The 14320-nt window shown below is 54.4% G+C and overlaps 2 protein-coding genes across 2 annotated transcripts; one reads left to right on the top strand and one right to left on the bottom strand.

Annotated features, from left to right (window-relative positions):
• Window positions 1–1979: 1979 nt before the first annotated feature.
• Window positions 1980–3719, bottom strand: LAMTOR5 (late endosomal/lysosomal adaptor, MAPK and MTOR activator 5). Its single transcript, XM_086627359.1, has 4 exons — window positions 3662–3719; window positions 3436–3497; window positions 2850–2967; window positions 1980–2349 (listed from the first exon to the last, which is right to left on the bottom strand). Exons 1-4 carry the CDS (start codon window positions 3694–3696, stop codon window positions 2289–2291), a joined length of 276 nt encoding a protein of 91 aa, XP_086483485.1. The 5' UTR covers window positions 3697–3719; the 3' UTR covers window positions 1980–2288.
• Window positions 3720–6875: 3156 nt separating this feature from the next.
• PROK1 (prokineticin 1) lies at window positions 6876–9834 on the top strand. The gene is made up of 3 exons (XM_009984675.2): window positions 6876–6950; window positions 8897–9022; window positions 9715–9834. The coding sequence occupies exons 1-3, from the start codon at window positions 6876–6878 to the stop codon at window positions 9832–9834; spliced, it is 321 nt and encodes a 106-aa protein (XP_009982977.2).
• Window positions 9835–14320: the final 4486 nt, after the last annotated feature.

Genomic DNA, 14320 nt, shown 5'->3' with positions numbered 1-14320 from the left:
TGGAGCGGATAGTTTGGGTTGTGCCAGAAGTCGGGGGGGCCACTGTCTGTCTGTATCCATCTCGGAGCTCTCCTGGGAAGCTCTCCCTTCCCCATCCTTCTCTGCTTATCTCCTTTCCATCCTCTCACCCGTCCCGTGCCTCTGGCAGCGGCAGGGTCCTGCCCAAGGGAGCAGCTGGACCCTGGAGCAGTCGGGGTTGATGAACCTGAAACTTTTCCTTACCGTCCTGCTGCAGCATGCTGGAAAATCCTCCCCGAAACACTCGATTGCGAAGAGGAATCGTCTCTTCATTTGCTCCAGAGACTAAATCCCCCCTTCCTGTCTCGGCACCCCGAAGTCTGGTCCTTCATTCGCCTCCGGTGAGGACGAACGATGGTGTCCGTTCTTCTGGACGAGCCCTGAACCAGGACATGGAGCCCGTCCTCCTCCTCCCAGGAGGCAGAGCTCAGCTTGTGAGGCCCCAAGGCCAGGAGTCCCTCCCCTTCCCCAGCCAGGAGCAGGAAACCCGGAGCTTTCAGAGCAGAAATCCTGTTGGGAGGAAAGAGGAGGGGAAGCCTGTGAGGATTAGAGCTCCGGGCAAAGCCCTGGGTCTTGCCAGATGTTGAGTGGAGCAGTGGGTGGCAATGGTGGCCTGAAGCCAAGCCCCGGGCTGCTGGCGGCCGCAGGGGAGCGGAGCCCAGTCCCTGCCTGTCCCTCGGCCTGGGAAACTGCGTCACTTAAGAGGGGACAGCCTGGAAAACTTCAGCTTTTCCAGCTAAGATGCTGGGCAGCTGGAGCGGAGCAGCTGTGCTGCTGCAGCCCTTGGGAACAGCTGGTAGTTGTGCCAGCTTGGCGTTGGCTCCGTGCCTCGGTTGTAAACATGCCCAAACGGGTGGGTAAACACAGCCCGTCACCCCGCTCGGCGTTCCTGAGGTCAGGTAAAACTGTCGGGTCGTGATACTGATCTCTGCTCCCTCCCTCGGCAGAGACGGCAATGCTCCGTCGTGCTGGAGGAGCTCAGGATCCAGCAGACCCTGCGGAGGAGCTTTCCCTACAGTAGGAGTTTTAATCTGCGCGTTAAGCTTTGATTTAAGTGGAGAGGTTTTTGCACTGAGTATGGCTGAAGGGCTTGAAGAACGGGGGCGTTGGTGGGTGGGGTGCTGGGGAGAAGGCAGCAGCATCCACTGCAGGATCTGTGCTCACGGCTCTCGGATGTCCGGGAGGAAACGCTCCAGCCCGAGCTGCTTCCAGCTCCGAGGGCTGTCAGGGGGAGAACAGGGACCTTTCAACACCATCGCAGAGCTTGGACACGCCAACTCCTGCTGCCACGGCCGGGGCGTTCTGTGGCATTAGCACTGACCTCGCTGCGCGGGCTCGTCCCTACTGCCCGCTTCATCCACAGCAACAGCTTCGAGACTGGGAATGTGGCTGGCAAGCGGAGCTGCTCCTAGTAGTAAAGTCAAAGCAGTGTGACTGTTATTTTATCTCTGAGCCAGCCCAGTTTGTGAGCTCATGCTCTGCTGTGAAGCCTCCCCTCCGCTGCAGGCCAGCTCCTTTTCACTCCTTCAGACATTCGAGCGTGGCAGATTCTCAAGGGGAAAGCCTTTCCGCAGGATTTTTGCCCTGCACCATTTCAAATGCTCGAATCTGTAAGAAGGAAGGGAGGCCTGGACTTGGGAGAACGTTGTCAACACCCATTTCCAGTTCACACAGGGAGCGGGCAGGGCCAGCACGTTCAGGTTTGAACTTCAATCCGAGGCATAGTAAGCAAGTAACTGTCACACAGAACATTTAACTAGAGGGGGCTAAACATTTCCTAGGAGAAATTCCTCGGGAAGTGTTTGTACCTCTTCCACTGGAGGAGCGTCTGTTAATTCATGTCTTTGTGCGCTGCTCCTCTGCTCTAGGAAAACGCTAACGAAGAAAGGACTGGGAGACGTTTGGAAACAAGCAAAGCAATGGGCAACAGTTTTCATAGCGGGAGCAAAGAGAGGCCAAGGTGTGTTTTTGCAGGTCATTTATTGATTTCTCCAACAACTAAGGCCACACCGCCCCCCCCCCTCATAGTATCTGAGTTACACAAGCTTGGTGAGTGACCCACGTTTCATCCTCAGCAGCACAAGTGCTAAAATAGGAGTTGGAGACCCTGATAGCTGCACAGAAGCTGTTAAGTGGAGAGGGAGAGAGCCTTCAGCCCAGGTTTGGTACTACAAGCACGTTCTGCGCTGGAGCAGCGGAGGAGAGTGGTTGTCCAGTGAGGAGGAGCTGGGCCGGAGGTGGGAGCGGAGTGCTGCGCAGGTTCCCGAAGGTCAGGATGCCAGCTTGTGCACTGCTACAGTGATGCTGTCGTGCTTCTGGATCATGATGTTCCTAGAACGAGAAAAGCGCTGAGGCAGTTGAGAAGCCAGCTGTGAGGAGGAGGAGCTGACATGGGTGGGAAACTGGACAGGGTTGTCACTCAGTGGCTGCAGCAACCCCCAGCTCTGTGCCAGACCTGTCGCTCCCGTGCAGAGCGCTGGAGAAGTCCTTGCTGACCACACTGACTGCCTACAGCACGGCCTTCGTTATCCGTGGGAATTCCAAGTGCAGAAGAAGTGCAGAGCTGCAGTAACCAGCCCCCCCCAAAAGGCTTCCTCCTGGCTTTTACAGTGTCTGCTTCCCAAATTCCCATGAATCTGATGAATTCACATGCCTATGGCAGTGACGACCTTCCCCCCAAGGCTGCAGAGATGGAGGCTTCCTCCACATCTGCCAGTTGAGCTCAAGATCAGAAAAGCTGCTCTGGGGATCTGACTCTGGGGAGGGCCCCAGGGCTGGGGGGAAAAGGCAAACGGAGCAGGAAAAGTGGCACCTCTGGGCTGGGCACTCACCCGCTGTCCGACTCCAGGCACACCACGGGTGTATCGGTCGGGTCGGAGGTGAGCTTGGCTGCCTGCTGGGCGAGGACGGAGATGACTCCGGCGTGCTCATCCGAGAGGGTCCCTCGGCCTGCGAGAGGTGGGAGATGGTGGCCGCAGTGGCAGGGACGCTCTGACGGTGCTTCGTGTGAAGCGGCCTCCCCCCAGGGCCGGGGGGGCTGCACCTGCACGGGGCCATTTGCTCCCCTGGGGGCTGATGCAGCTTCTCCCCTAACTGCTGCCCTCAAACCACCCGAAATCCTGAATTTCCAGAGCTGGCTCCGGAATCCTCCAGTGCGTGCGGAAAGCTAAGTGCCGTGATGCAGGTGGGTGCCCGAGGGGACCCCCAAAAGAGGAGCGAGGGGTGGGAGCTGCGGCAGGGCAGGGCCCGGTGTCCCCAGGGGGTGCGGGAGGCCCCCACACCAGTGCCCTCAAACCGGGGGGGCCCCGTCCCCCCTCCAAACCGCCCCCCCCCCCCCCCAGTCCTTCGAGGGACCGGGCACGGCCGGGCCCTCCGGTGGGGCAGCCCCGGGGCCCCCCGCGCCGCTCGGTTACTCACAGCCCAGGTTGAGCCCCTGCGAGTCGGTGCAGAGGACGCCCACCACGGCCGGGCTCTTCATGCTGCGGGGGGAGAAGCGGCGCTCAGCGCCGGGGAGGCCGCGCCGGGCCTCGGGCCGGCCCGTGCCCACCCGGCCCCCTCACCCCCCGCCCCCGCGGCCCTGGTGGGGCACGGGCACTGCCGCTGCCCCCCGGGCCCTCCCCCCGGACCCCCCCCCAGCCCCTACGTGTCCTCCAGGTGCTGCTCCAGCGTCCCCTCCATCCCGCCGCGCCCGCCACTTCCGCCCTGCCCGGCCGCTCCTGGCGGCGGCGGCGCCCACGTGACGCAGGCAGACGGCGGCTCCGCGCGGCCAAAAGGCTGCGCTGCGCGAAGGCGCCTGCGCCGCTCCCCGCGGCGGGGTGTCCCGGGTGCCCCCCGCACCGCGCCCGTCCCTCCGCCCGTGGCCGCCGGTCCCGGGAGCCTCCCGGGGCTGTCGCGGGTCGCAGAACGGGGAGGGGGCGCAGCTGCAAACGCAGGTGCTGCAGCGCCCCGCCCCCCCAAACCGGCCCTTTCCCCACACATCGGGGGGCGCAGTTGTGGTTCTTGGTTTGGTTTTGTTTCTTTTTCCGGCTTTATGCTCCTGAGCGTGTTTTGTTTGTGGTTCCCTCCCTCTGCGTGGGATTTGCACGGCAAAATGGGATGCGACCCTCCCCAGCCAGAGCATCCTCTGGCAGCTGGACCACGGCGGGGGATGCGGGTTGGGGGGGGATGCGGGTTGGGGGGGGATGCGGGTTGGGGGAGATGCAGGTTGGGAGGATGCAGGCTGGGGGGATGCAAGTTGGGAGGATACAGGTGAGGGGATGCAGGTTGGGAGGACGCAGGTGAGGGGATGCAGGTTGGGGGGATGCAGGTTGGGAGGATACAGGTGAGGGGATGCAGGTTGGGAGGACGCAGGTGAGGGGATGCAGGTTGGGGGGATGCAGGTTGGGAGGATGCAGGTTGGGGGATGCAGATTGGGAGGATGTAGGGTGGGGAGATGTGTGTTGGGGGGGTGCAGGTTGGGAGGATGCAGGTTGGGGGACGCAGCTTGGGGGATACAGATTGGGAGGATGCAGGGACACGGGCACACAGGGACATGGACTGCAGCCCAATATTTGCAGCGAGAAGGGCCGTGCTGGCCTAGTGCATACAGTTCGGGGGGGGGGGGGGGGGGGGGGTCAGGACCCCCAGCCCATTCCCACAGTGCAGGGAGGTGTTAAAAGTGATGCTCAGCCTGGTTCTCCTGCGATTCTCCCCAAAAAAATGAGCCCCGCTGCCAGCAGAGAGTAGGAGGTAATTTATGGCGGGTGCGTGGCAGAGCGCGGTGCCGCTAATAAGGCGGCGGCTGAAGCTGTTCCCGGCTGTGCCTGGCGATAGATCTCGGCTTGTCAGGTTGGAAAATTAAAATGTTATTGATGGGGGAAGTGAAGTGCAGCAGGATTTTTTTGGGGGTTATTTTTTATTTTATTTTCCTTCCTCCTTCGTCAAGGCGGGAGTTTTCTTGGGCAGCACCGAGCACCCCGAGCCCGTCTGGCCAGGGGCTCCCCACTGCATCCCACCCTGCTGGGATGGCCTGGACTTATATTGCCTTTTTTTGAGTTTTTTTCCCCCCCATTCCTGGGAAGCAACACAGGACGAAAGTAGAAATATGCCCTATGGAGGCTGGGGGCTGCATCCCCCCCATCCCATCAGCATCTTCTCAAGGAAACCTCCCTGAAGCAACTGCTCCCGGGCCGTTCCTGGCTGCAGGATTTCTGGAGGGGAGGATTTTGGGGAGAGTTGGGATTAATTAATTCGAGCCCAGGTGGAGGAGACTTCAGCGAAGCAGCAGAACAGCTGCCACATCAAAAGAAGTGCTGGTCTCCGGGCAGGGAAACGCCTGGGCTATTTTTAACTAATTAAATAGACAATTTAGCACCGGACTGATACTCTACAAAAGAAATTCAACAGAAAAGCCCAACTGAGCTGCGTGGCTCTGATCAAACCCGTATTTTAAATCCCAGCCCATCACTTCGGGCCATGTTTCCACCTGGGGCTGAGCCCCCTGGCTGCTCCTGGTCCCTCATTTGTCCCCATGGACCAGAGCTGCCGAGGATGCTCCATCTGCTCAGTGAGACTGGGGCTACGGCTCCTCCTGGCAGGGAGAAACCCCAAAATCAGGCTCAGGGATGTTTATTCCTCAGTGGGAAAAGCCAGAAGAGACTAAATTCATAACGCTGGTGGGGAGCCCTGATACCACAGGGATGGTACCTAGCATTCCAGGGCTGAAAAAATCTGGCTTGCTGGGTCAGAATTGCAAACTCAGCTCTACTTTTTTTGGGGAAAAATTGAGTTTCGTTTCCTGCCCTTGTTGTGCAAAGGACCTTAGCCACCGTTTCTGACTCGCACAGCCCTGGCCAGCGTGGCTGTGGGCACGGGGAGCTTGAACCTGGGGGTCCTCAGCCTAATCCAGGCTGGACAGTGGGAGCCCAGGACTGTGTGTTTGCCATGGACAGGTATTTACATTTTTAATTATTTTTCTTTTTTTTTTTTTTTTTTTATTGCTGGACTCCCAGAAAGGCTGCACGGGATGAGGCGGCGGGTGACGAACGGTCCCAGCTCTGTGGGGACATCGCATCGCAGAGGCTGCAGAGATTTCTTGCTCCTCTCGTCTGATGGATGTGACTGGGGGGGCCGAGGGGGTGTGTGTTGGCAAAGGCCCCCAGCACATTGCAGTGTTGTCCCTTGCATCTTCTCGGGATGTACAAATTAAAAAAGAAGCTGATAATTCCATCTTTTCCTGCCTTTTTAGCCACTTTAGCAATCCCTGGTCTTATTCCCTTGTGCTCCCAGGAGATGTGCCAAATGCAATTGGAGGCATAGGGGATATACTTCAAACTGTAAATCAACATATTTACACATTGTATTTGAGTAAAAACACACCCTTATTGCTGAAAAAGATACTATTCCCTCTCTGCTGCCTTCTCTTCTCACAAATAAATGCAGCGGAGTCACTTTATCACAGAGCCACTATTACACATCGTGCTCTTACGAGCTGAGAAGTAGCAGGTGATCTTGATTCCTGTGTTTTCTTTTAGCTAAATCACCACAAATTCCTCATTCAATTCCTAAGTACACCCTTTAGGGATAAATATGGGTGGAGAGGTGTACTTGGAAAATCCAGCTGTGTTGGCTTAGCTGAAAAATAACCCTTAGGATGTGGGTGCGGGTGGGAGAGGTGTGTTTTCTTTTCTTTTTCTTTTTTTTTTTCCCTTCCTCGGTGGTTTATTAATATTTCTTTTATACCATTAGAGATTCAGGTCTCATCTGCTGCTTCTGAGATCATCAGGGGGAGAGAAAAAAAAAAAAAAGAGCCCTGGGTGGCGGAGCTGGAAGGGGTTATATAGAGCGGGAGGCTCGGGGCTGCTGCAGAGCTCAGCACCATGGGGCAGCTCCTACAGACCCTCTGCTTCCTCCTCCTCCTCATCACCTCCTGCCCCTGCGCCGTCATCACCGGGGTAAGTGCCGGTCCCATCCCCAACTTGGGCGATTTATTGATGATTTTTATTATTATTATTGTTATTTTGGGCAATCAGGCAGGAATCGCACTCATCCAGTGCCTTTTGCTGTTTGCTTTGGGTTTGGTTTTGGTTTTTTTCCCCCAATTTATGACTTGTTTTCCCACACACGGATGCTGTTCCCACAGCCAGTCCCAGCCCATGTGAGTCTAAAGTCACTCGGGTGAGCTCCAATTTCTGCTGCTCTTCTCAGCACCATGGCAGACCTGGTACACTGAGAAATGGGGCACTTTAAGAAGTTTTCCAGCCAGGGAAAAAAAAAAAAATTAATCTTCATGGGCATCCCCAGAACATGTTTCCAACAGGGACAAGGGGTCGAGCATCCCAGATTGTCTTTCTCCCTCCCGAATTAAGAGAAATGATTAAAAGAGGAGAGAAATCTTGGGATGCAAAGGAGGGGTGTGATGTTTCCCTGCTGTGTTAATGTTTGGCACTTGGTGTGGCCAAGCTCAGTGACGCTGAGCAAGAGCCGGACCAAGGATGATGCTAAAAGGAAGAGGAGCAGCGAGTTTTGGGGACAGAATCCAGGTTTTTGTGATGCTTCAGGAGTCCAGATGCTAATTTCAGCCAGGCTTGGCTGACCTCCCCCCATTTTTTCCCCCCCCAGCAGTGAAAAATCTTCTGTTTAAAAGCAAGACGAAGCGTTTGCACCCCGACTGCCTCTGCCTCCCGGATTTTCCTGATCGATGGGAATTTTGTGATTGACTTCAGTTGGCTCTTGGCTCCTCTTTTCCCAGACACCCCATTTAGTCAGACCTATTCCTTCTAAGCCTCTGAGTTTTTTTTTATGGCTGGATCTCCCCAACCCCTACACGCACCCGGTTGCCTGCAGCACCCATCAGCCAGCGCTGCCCCCCCCCCCAATTTGCAGGTGAGGGTCCATCATTGCTGAGATCTGATTTTTTTAACAGCATCTGGGTGTTGCAAGGTAGTTTGGATGCTCGAGAAGAATCAGGTTCCCTTCAGGAAAGGGAAAATTCTGCAAAATCCCCTTATTGCCCCCCAAAATCCCCCTGTTCTCTCCATTGCCCTCGTGTTTTTTTCCCCAGTTGCAATTTCCGAACCTCTTCATCTGTACGAGCGATGGGCTTGTGGCTGGGAGCTCCTGGGAGAGAGGTGCCCCAAGGAGGGGGTGACCCCAGGGTGGGGGTTTGGGTGAGCCCCATCGGTTCTTCGTGCTCAACCAATCCGATATCAGGAAAACAGGTCAGGGAAGGGGTCGGGGGTGCGATGCGCTGCTCTAGTGATGGCCAACACAGCCTTGGGGGGCCAAAATGGGACCTGCTCGGTGCTTGGGGTGCCCTCGTCCAACCTCTTCTCAATGTCCTCATGGGCTTCCAGATGTGGTGATGAGCTGGTGCAACATTTGCACCTGTGCCTCAGTTTCCCCAACCCAAGGGAAAAGGTGGCCGTTTTCCATTACGCACAGAGAGGTTGGGTTGTTGGCGTTATTCTGCTCCCTACTAACAAAAAAAAAAAACCCAAACCACTGGGTATTTGTGTTATTAGCAGGTTTTACAGGCTCAGCCGGGCGATGTGTGTATGCCGGAGGATCTGGACAGTGAGTTTCTCCTGCGGCGCCGCTGCTCAGACTTGGCACTGACGCCACTTTCAACTTGGCCAGCTGCAAAGTTTCCCTCCATCCCTCCTGGCGCCGTGGGCACGAGGGATTCCCCCCTTCAGCAGCACCCCATCACCCCCCATTGGGCTTAACCCAAAACGGGAAAACTGGGAATGACAAACCCCTCTCCCTCAAATCCTCACTAAGGGGTTACACCCAGGAGCTCAGTGTGGGCTGATTTTGCCACCTTTCCCCCCCCCCAGAAGAGGGATAATGATGCTTTCCTGGATCGGTCCCACTAACCCACCACCATCCCTCTCCCCAGGCCTGCGAGCGGGACCCGCAGTGCGGCCGCGGGACCTGCTGTGCCATCAGCCTCTGGCTGCGGGGGCTGCGGATGTGCACCCCCCTGGGGCAGGAGGGGGACGAGTGCCACCCCTTCAGTCACAAGGTACCACTGTGGGGCTGGGAACCCGGACTGGGCAAAGGGCACTGAGCTCCTCGTACGGGAGAAAAGCTCCGTTCAAACTCTGGGATGGAGAAGGGGGTTGGTGGCTGGGGTGGATTTGGGATGAGGCTCCGCACTGGCGCGGTGCAGCCGATTTCAGCCTCTAAAGTATCTGGAGTGACCCCCTGCTTGGTCCTCGCCACCCTAAATCCTCGGGGTGCCCTGTGGGTGCTGCGCACCTCGACTGGCAGCCGGGATGGAGCCGCCCGCCCCGTTCGTTTAAAGCAAATCTGCTCCCAGCCGAGCCCTGAACCTCCTGCCGGGAGCGGAGAAGCCGAGTTAATGCCCCGGAGCCGCCCCAGCGCCAGTTTCTGACCGAAACTGGGATTAGCTCGTAGCGCGACGCTGCTGCCGTCCCTCCTCCGGATGGATTTAGTCGCAGCATCCCGGCCCGCTCCGTGCTCCCGTATCGATTTTTGGGAGCAAGATTTAATGCCGCTGCGCCTTCGGCTTGAGCAAGGACGGAGCGAAGGGCTTCAGAGGGATCGAAAATTAATTTCAGGCATATCCCTATCAAAGCTCTGCGAAGAGGCAGAGATTTTTCTCGGGGCTTTGATCCCGTCGGATAATTTTCCGGTTGCGACAGAGCCCTGACGCTCTCGTCTCTCCTGCATCTCTCCCGGGTCTCTCCGCAGGTCCCTTTCTTTGGGAAGCGCCAGCACCACACCTGCCCGTGTTTGCCCAACTTCGTCTGCTCCAGGTTCCTCGACGGCCGCTACCGCTGCTCCATCGACTTCAAGAACATCGATTTTTAGGGTGATGCTCGCCGTTCTCCATCCATGAGCCCCCAGCACCCGTTTCTTGCCCTCTCCCATGGCCATGGGGTGCCCACATAGCACTGGGCAACCTTAAAAGTGCTTTTCCAAGATAGACAGTGTTGTTATAAGCTATATGTTATATAGGGAAACTGAGGCACGGTCAGGCCAAGCTGCTCTGACGTGTGGTTTAGCAAAGCTCTGCCCCAGCTTGGAGCAGGATCCAGCTCCAGCATCTTCGGCAGAGGAGCGGATCCAAGGCCAGTGTGTGTTGCAAATGTCTGTGGCTTCACAAACCCCTTTTGCAGGATGTTGTTTGCGCGTGGCGGAGACTGTCCGGTAGCTTTACACCTCCCTCCTTTGTTTTAGACAGGCAAAAATCGAGGGTGATGCAATTTGGGACACATAATAAAATTTGGGATGTGAAGCTGAGCAGCATCGTTTCGTCTGCCAAAGCATCTGCAGGGCTGAGCCCAGTGCCGAAGGACGGGGCCGGGGGGGACCCTGACTTTAATTATTTTTACACTTTTCAGTTGTGCACAAAAATCAAAGGGGTAGAAACTGCCTTTTGCAGGGAGTTTTAGCAATTTCCCTGCAATTCCTACTGGATAAACCACTTCTGTAATAATTCCCATCGTGATATTGCCCAGTCGTGTCTTACTGGTGTATTTTTTCTTCAAGCTGGTGACGGATGCTCCAACTCAGCCTGTAATTAAAAGAGATCAATATCAATTAGCTGTGGGCAATTAAGGAATGGATTTCCCCAAAGTTTGAGCAATGCAACGTGTTTGGCAGCAGCTGGAGCCGCGTCGTGCCAGATGTGGGTCTTTGGGATGTAGGAAAACGTTTTCCAGCCTCGATGTCTGCCTGGGGTTCAGGCCTGAGTGAGGTTTGGGAGCCTCAGAGGGGAAAATGGGATAATAAAGTTAATTAAATGTGCTACAAGTTCTCTGGGACACGTGCTTTTAGTTCCCCTCTTCAAAACGTATCGTGGAAAAATTGTGTGTCGCTTGAGCTTCCCTCCTGCTTCCTCCAGCAACCAAATGATAAATGAAAAGAATGAAATAAAAGAAAATTTTTAAAAAATAATCAGCATTTACAGAAAAAAAAACCAAACCTCCAATTAACACCAATTGGTTTCCTTTCAAGGAGAATCGGTGCTTAAAAATAAAGCTTATTTTTGGGCTTTGAATGCGTCCCTGGAAAGCCCTTGGGGTTGGGTGCTGGGGGCTGTGGCACCCTCCTGGGCTCTGGGCCCTCCCCGTTTGGTCGGGCTTTGGTGGGCTTTTGGTGGGGTTTTAGTGGGGTTTTGTGGGTTTTGGTGGGGTTTGGTAGGTTTTGGTGGGGTTGGTAGGTTTTGATTTTGCTGGGATTGGTAGGGTTTGGTGGGGTTTGGTACGTTTTGGTGGAGTTTGATGGGTTTTGGTGGGGTTTGGTAGGTTTTGGTGGGGGTTTGGTGGGTTTGGTAGGTTTTAATGGGGTTTGCTGGGGTTTGATAGGTTTTGGTGGGGTTTTGGTGGAGTTTGGAGGGGCTTGATGGGGTTTGGTGGGTTTTGGTGGAGTTTGGTGGGTTTTGATACTCTAGCAGCAACTGTTTCTAGTTCTAAAGACCCCAAAGGACATCAGAGGTCTGGCTGTGGTGGACGCCGTTGTTATCGTGCCGAGTAAAGTAATTCAGATTTGGCGTTCGATGCTGGGTCGAAGCTTCCCCGCGCTCGTTCCTCCTCCAGCAAAATATTGTAAATTCGGTGAAAATAAAACCCTGCAACACTGGGCTGATTTTATTTCAGTTTTGGTTTTTTTTTTTTTTCTTTTTTCTTTTGCACATCAGAAGTTTTGCTTTTCATTGCCCAAAGATCAGTCCCGCGGTGGGGATGCTGCAGGATTTTTTGGCACCCATTGTCTGGCATTGGGAACCGTGGCAGAAGGACTCGGGGGACACCACGGGTCACCAACTAGAAAGGGGTCCCATAGCAATACAGAACAGGGGAAAAAGTCTGGAAAAAAGCACAAAGTTTCATAACTGGGCTAAAAAATACATAGTTTCATGGTTTGGCTTTCTTTGATGAAGTTGCCTTAATTTATGAGCTGCTTCTGGCTTTCCCACAAGCTTGGAAATGTGCAGAAAGGGCTGGGATTTTTCTCAATTTTCTATTTATTTTCTCCTTATTTTTCTTTTCAGTTAATTTTCAGACATCTCCCAGTAGAAAATATTGAAAATTATTTTCTTCCAGCAGAAAACACACACACACAAAAAGAAATAAAACAACCAAACAGCTTCTCACCATCCTCAATTCCTATTTTGGGGGGGATTCCCCAGACCCTGGTGGGAATTACCAGTCTCCCGGTAGCTTTAAACTGCAGAAGGTGACAATTTAGTGGGAAATCACTTGATTTGGGCATAAATTTATAGAGGGACACCCCTATCGCAAGAGCTTCTTGCTTTAAAATTTGAAATGGAAGAAGTGATGAGTTGTCCAGATTAGGGATGTGCAGCCTGAGCAGGTCCCTGCCCTTGGTCCCCTCTCCCCTGCTCTCACTGGGGACGTGTCCTTGCATGGTTTTACCTGTATTTTAGCAGAAAAGAAGTGCCACTTTTAAGATGTTTTCAAAGTGTTTTTAGGGGAGCAAAACCTAGCAAATCTTTTTTTTTTCTGCTTTTTTTCTCGTAGAGGTGGAAACCCCCACGCAGGGGCAAGAGAACAAGCAGCGAAAGCAAAAGCTGATGTCCTCCAGTGGGGACGGGGGGGAAAAGTCAACACAACCTGGTAATCAGGAGCACTGGGGGCTTGTTTGCTTCCTGTGAGCTGTTTTTCCACCCCGTGGCGCGGTGCCAAGTGCCCCTCTCGTCCTCCCACACGTGTGTGTTCCCCCTTGTTGTTTAATGTTCTGGCTCCAAGGTGAACCGTGCCTGGCTGCAAAAACCAGTATGGGCTGGGACCCAAGTGGGACAGGGCTGGGACCCAAGTGGGACACTTCTGGGACCCAACTGGGACATGGTTGGAACCAAATGTGACACGGCTGGACCCAACTGGGGCATGACTGGAACCCAACTGGGACATGGTTGGACCCAAATGTGACATGGCTGGACCCAACAGGGGCATGACTGGAACCCAACTGGGACATGGTTGGACCCAAATGTGACATGGCTGGACCCAACAGGGGCATGACTGGAACCCAACTGGGACATGACAGGGACCCAGCTGGGACAGGGCTGAGACCCAACTGGGACACTGCTGGGACCCAACTAGGACACTGCTGGACTGCTGGGACCCAGCTGAGATGTGGCTGGACCCAACTCTGACATAGCTAGGACCTAAATGGGACACTGCTGGGACCCAACTGGACCTAAATGGGACACTGCTGGGACCCAACTGGGACATGGCTGGACCCAACTGGGATGTGGCTGGACCCAGCTGTGACATAGCTGGGATCTGAATGGGACACGGCTGGGACTCAAGTGGGACATGGCTGAACCCAACAGGGACACGTCTGGGACCCAGCGGAGACATGGCTGGGACATGGCTGGGACCCAGTGGAGACATGGCTGGGACCCAGCTGGGACAGGACTGGGACCCAACTGGGACATGACTGAGGTGTCACAAACCCAGCGCTGCGCCCCGGCGCTGCTCCCGGCTCTGACGATTCAACGCCAAAACCAGTTGTGTGTCCGGTTTCCAAACAGCATCGTGCAGTTCCACCCCCTCGAAAACACACGTCGACCCCCTCCCCACCGCAGACTCTTGCTCCCACCACCTCCCATTTCTCACTGCAGCAACTGGTGGTGCCCCCAGTTGAACGGGGCGGGGAGTGCCCCCTGTCTTGAACAGAGACAGCAGCCCTGGCCCTGGCAATGGCAAGGTTAAGACTGGCCTTTGTGAGCTTCATATTTTTAAGTTATATAAAAAAAATATTAAAAATATGTAAAATTATATAGAATATACAATCTATGTTTATTTTTATGGTTTTATTTGTTTATTGTTATGCCACACATCGTATGTGTAAGATATCAGATCTATTTCTAACATGACATCATTACTATTATATATTTATTATACCTTTATTACACAGGTTTTCTAGAATTTATTTTAATAATAATCTTTTTTTTTGTTGTTATTTTTTTGCCTTAGAGTGCAATTTTGTTCCCAAGGTGTTTTCTGCTCTTCGTCCCTCTGACTTTCCTCATTTCAAATCCATCTGGACCTCATGTCTGAGACCCAACTGGGATGTGCCCCGTTGCGTTTTTGGCTTCTGTAGCCCAGCCCCAGCCCCTTCCTCCTCCTCTACCAGTCAATCAGACCAATTTCAACCAGTTCCCTTCCCTCTGCTGAGGAAACTGTTCCCAATTCCTACTTTATTCCTTTACAAGGGCCAACCCCATCGCAGATGGACTGGCTCTGCCCACAGCATCCCTTCGAAATGGTGGCAACGCCGATGGGAAATTCAAACAATAAAGACCAAAAAAACCCCCAAGGATCCGTTGGCT

This window comes from Tauraco erythrolophus, chromosome 27 (genome assembly GCF_009769465.1).
Source record: "Tauraco erythrolophus isolate bTauEry1 chromosome 27, bTauEry1.pri, whole genome shotgun sequence".
NCBI lineage: Eukaryota > Metazoa > Chordata > Aves > Musophagiformes > Musophagidae > Tauraco > Tauraco erythrolophus.
The sequence above is the reverse complement of the archived record's forward strand: the minus strand, read 5'-3'. Positions and strand labels throughout refer to the sequence as shown.